This window comes from Leuciscus leuciscus (genome assembly GCF_965113295.1).
Source record: "Leuciscus leuciscus genome assembly, chromosome: 12".
NCBI classification, from domain to species: domain Eukaryota; kingdom Metazoa; phylum Chordata; class Actinopteri; order Cypriniformes; family Leuciscidae; genus Leuciscus; species Leuciscus leuciscus.
The window spans coordinates 28,153,706-28,158,321 of record NC_138736.1 but is presented as its reverse complement, the minus strand read 5'-3'; the positions used below and the strand labels follow the sequence as shown (position 1 = coordinate 28,158,321).

General features: G+C 37.4%; 1 protein-coding gene across 1 annotated transcript; it reads right to left on the bottom strand.

Moving 5' to 3' along the window:
- Positions 1-308: 308 nt before the first annotated feature.
- galr1a (galanin receptor 1a) lies at positions 309-3,462 on the bottom strand. Its single transcript, XM_082185275.1, has 3 exons — positions 2,403-3,462; positions 1,562-1,627; positions 309-1,428 (listed from the first exon to the last, which is right to left on the bottom strand). Exons 1-3 carry the CDS (start codon positions 3,060-3,062, stop codon positions 1,123-1,125), a joined length of 1,032 nt encoding a protein of 343 aa, XP_082041401.1. The 5' UTR covers positions 3,063-3,462; the 3' UTR covers positions 309-1,122.
- Positions 3,463-4,616: the final 1,154 nt, after the last annotated feature.

The following is a 4,616-nucleotide window of genomic DNA, read 5'->3' as shown; positions in this document are numbered from 1 at the left end:
ACCTGGAAAGAAGCTTGTCTCGAAGAGTGTAGAGATGAAGAAGATCTCAGGATGGCTTGTGGAGTGAAGTGGTAAACTTGGCTCCGAAGCGAAAACATATCTGCATGTTGCCAGCGTACTTCCTTATATACCCACGAGGTGTGGCGGAGTTACGCTATGCAAATTACACAGACCCATGGCATTTCTTTGCCATTGGCTTGTTTTATTTCTCGAAGGTGAGAGGCTTTCTAAGCGAAACCTCATTTGTCGCCACGATGTAACTCGTAGTGACCACGAAAGGGAACTTCTAGTTCAGCATCATCTTCACATCAGGATTTCAGAAAAGAACTAAGAGAGTAAGAAAAATAAGAGGCGTGATCTTGAGATCAGTGATTTTTAAAGTGTGAAGATGTCACACCCTCTGGAGGGTTCTGAGACAATAAGATGTTGTTCCCTTTGGAGGGAATTTCTTTACGACCTTTTGTTCAAGCAGGCCTTTGAACATGTAATTTGATTGGGTGTTTAACAAAAGAATCTTCAAGATTCTAATAATACTAATGCGTCACAAAGTTAGCAAAATGTAATGAAAATTAACGAATGGGGGACGAAGATTGGAGTTTATAGAGACTAAACATGCTACACATATGATTTTGGTTAACCATAGTATGCAAGTCTGAAACATTAATCCAAAAGAGTTGAATGAATACACAGGCCAAACCATAAAAAAAGGAAAATTATGAGATGGGAAAATTAGATACATGTTTATACATTTCTCAAGTGGTTATATATAGAATATATAGGATTAAAAGGGTTTATTTCTCCTTCTCAGCTAGAATTAAGTGAGAGTCACAACTCTCTGCAAATTCCTTATGGGGTGGTAAAAAATCTTATCAGTCTTAATGTGTCCTGTAACAGGACACCGGGTTCTGCCAGTGTGTTAGCTTCATTTGTGATGTTTGTTTTGGGGGAAGTTTCATAGAACTTTTTGGGAGAGTGAGTTTGCTGGATTATTCATTAAATATAATGAATAATTTGTGTGTCTGATTGGTCCAGATGCTACATCAGTATGTAACAATCTTCTTGCCTTCTCCCAAGTCATTTTTAAGCTATCATAAATTATGACAAACTTAACAGCAGCAGGAATTACACAGTGGTGCAGTTGGTGGATGGTGCTGCCTTCATCTCTCTGGCCTCATTTGTAGGGCACGCAGAAGCCACCTGACAACGGAAAACCTGCTTATACGCCTGCCTGAAGTTCTCTGAGAGGAACGCATAAATAACAGGATTAACAGACGAGTTGCTGTAGGCCAGACAATGAGCCGCCACACGGAGCACGAAGGATGCCTGGTTCAGGGGGAAGGAGCCAAACTCGACCCACAGGTGCACCACGTGATGAGGCAACCAGGACAGGCAGAAGACCACCACAACGACCAGGACTGTCTGAGCAGTCTGTCAAGAAAGGTGGAGAGACATTTCTGCTGGGTTTTTACAAAATAATAAACAATTAATAATTCATCAATTAACAACTATGAGATTATATTATATTTTAAAATTTGAAGCGAGCACTCTTATTTTTTCTTACCTTCTTTTTTGATGCCTCAGACTTTTTGGAGACATTTCTTAACTTTTTATGCAAATGATTCAGGACCTAAAGACACATTGGCACATAATAATTTGAAATTAAAATATGTGAATGAAGGGTCAATGATTTGACACACTTTTTGTCTGAGTTATTTAAAAATACAATATATATATATATATATATATATATATATATATATATATATATATGTATATGTATATATATATATATATATATATATATATATATATATGTATATGTATATATATATATATATATATATATATATATATATATATTGATACAAGTGAATTGAATAAACATTTTCTATAATGTTTACAATTTCTTAATATTTATTTTGATATATTTTGTGTGGCATGAAGTAAAAAAAAAAAAAGGATCTAGCTGGTAAAAGAATAGAACATTAAATGTTAGAAAATTTGTTTAACATAATTAAGAAAGAAGTGAAAGAAGTGAAGCAATTTTGTTTTAAATATGAATAATATTTGAAAACATTATGTTAGCCAAATCAAAGTGCAGACCAACATACAGGATGCCATTTTGTTGTTGTGACAAATGCATAAAATAAACCTAGACCATTATATATATTAAACATGACTATTCTAACTTGTTGCCTCTGTTTTAAATAAGATTCCTGCTTTTTAATAATTTTGGACACCTTATTTTTCATTAATATACTTTAACAGATTCTAAACCAAATCCACATTTCATTTTCCTTTAATAAGGAATATAATCAAAGCACATTACATGCAAACATTCATCATCAAGCCAAAAAAAAAAAAAAAGAAAAAAAAAAAAAAAGACGAGCTAGCCTACTAACCTTGGCATAACAGAAGGATATCAGAATCAACGGCAGCACATATCCAAAGACAAAAGTGCACACGACATAGATTTTCCTCATGCTGTGATCTGGCCACACTTCCCAGCAAAACGTGCTGTTGTCATCACTTTCCACGATACCCTGATAGTAGGCAACCGGAGTGGCCATGGCGAAAGAGAGCGCCCATATGATCAGCACCCCGATTAACGCATGCCTCTCAACTCGAATGGATGAGGATTTTCTGCAGTGCACTATGGCGATATACCTGTCCACCGACATGGCTGATAAGGTGAAGATGCTCACCAACATAGACACTGTGAAAAAGTAGTGGATGAACTTGCAAATGAAGGCACCCAGGATCCATGTGGGCAGCATGTAAACTGTTGACTGAAAGGGGATGCAGAAGAGCAGATAGGACAGATCTGCCACACTGAGGTTGAGGATGAATATGTTAGTGGTGCTTCGTTGCTGTCCAGGTTTGCGTTGAGCCAGAACAGTGATAACCAGAGAGTTTCCCAGGACCCCTAGAGTAAAGATGAGTCCAAAGATCAGAAGCGTTATGAAGTTGTCGGTGCCGATTCCAAATAAGGTTTTTTCAGGTGCCTGTAAGCCTATGTTTCCTTCAGGGCTGTCTAAATCACTGCCGTTTTGGATGTTCATCTTCAGAGTCAGCTTACTTTGACGGTTCGTCGTGAAAACAAACTCTTCTGCAATTATTATTTTTTTCTTGGTTAATCGATTCTCCAGAAGAGAGGGTTTTGGTTGAAAAATCCTTTAAAGTTTACTGGTGTCCAACGGTCAGCGACGGGGTTGGAGTAGAAGGTGCTCATTAAATTTTTTTATTTTTCACATTTTCGTAACAAACAAAAATATAATAGGCTAATTATCAGAAATGATGTTTCTGATCATCCAAATCACACTGACGGCGTTTACAGGTTCATGTTTTCTCCGGCAGGAGCTCTTGTGTGTGAGCTCGCGTTAGGTGTAGAAGAGCTGTTCTGCTGTCGCAATAAAATTTTGCCTGCGTGGACGTCACTGAGGTAGCAATTTCCCACCCTTACTCACCCATCCTCCTACATGAACATGGGAAAAGCGCAGGATCTATGATTCTAGTCCATCACCCCAACCTTTTTTCCCTCTTCCACTACTGTTCCATTACCAAATAGACCCTTTTCAACACCTATTCATTTACAGGTAATTTAAAGGGGTGAAGTAAACTTAATAGATACATTGCAGGCGTTTTGTTCATAAAGAATTCATCTAAATCAGAATAAAAGGTTCTTAAAAGGGATAGTTCACCCCCCAAAAAAATGTAAATTATTTTATTATTATTACTCATGTCGTTCCAAATCCGTAAGACTCATCTTCGGTACACAAATGAAGATCTTTTTGATGAAATCTAAGCTTTCTGTCCCTCCAGACAGCTATGCAACTGACATTTTGACACATAAAACGAATCCATATGAATTGAACGGTTTAGTCCAAATTTTCCGAAGAGACAGAATCGCTTTAAAAGATGAACAGATCGATTTTATTCACATATAAACCTTCATCAACTCACACATCAGTTGTGGTAAACGGAAGCTCAAGCATGTTCATTTGACGTGCAAGAACTAGTGAGGTTCATTCTTGTGTTACGCAGCACGTTTGAGCTTCGCAAGAGATTTGTTCTCGCGCATCAAGCAGGTTTGGTTGAGCTTCTGTTTATGTTCACTGATCAATGTTTATATGTGAATAAAAGCCTAAATTGTGTCTTCAGAAAATTTGGGCCTAACCATTCAATTCATATTAATTAGTTTTACAATTTCTTTATGAACTTTTTGAAGCATCAAAGTGTCAGTTGTGTAACTGTCTAGGGACAGAAAGCTCTCAGATTTCATCAAAAAGATCTTCATTTGTGTTCCGAAAATGGATTTGTGTTGCGGGTTTGGAACGACATGAGGGTGAGTAATTTTAATTATTTCCCTGCCAGCAGTTTTGATCATTTTCATTAAAGTTTCATGGCCCCCAGAATATTTTCTTGTTGTTGTAAACCTCACTCCCCTGATCACAAGAGGCGAGCTAGCAACTGTTGCTAGCGGCTGCGGCCTTTAGCCTCCTTGTTAGAGTGGCCGCTTCCCACGCCGAAGACCACAGTTCAAATCCTGCTCGGAGTTACATGCAATATATCAAAAAAAGAACAGACCCTCTGCTTTAAAAAAAAAAAAGTTTTAT

Excerpts from the sequence above, each read along its gene's own strand:
- galr1a (XM_082185275.1), bottom strand. The coding sequence starts at position 3,062 with ATGAACATCCAAAACGGCAGTGATTTAGACAGCCCTGAAGGAAACATA. Across the intron at positions 1,628-2,402 it reads TATCCTTCTGTTATGCCAAG|GTCCTGAATCATTTGCATAA; the intron begins GTTAGTAGGCTA and ends ATGTGTCTTTAG. Across the intron at positions 1,429-1,561 it reads CTGAGGCATCAAAAAAGAAG|ACTGCTCAGACAGTCCTGGT; the intron begins GTAAGAAAAAAT and ends CTTTCTTGACAG.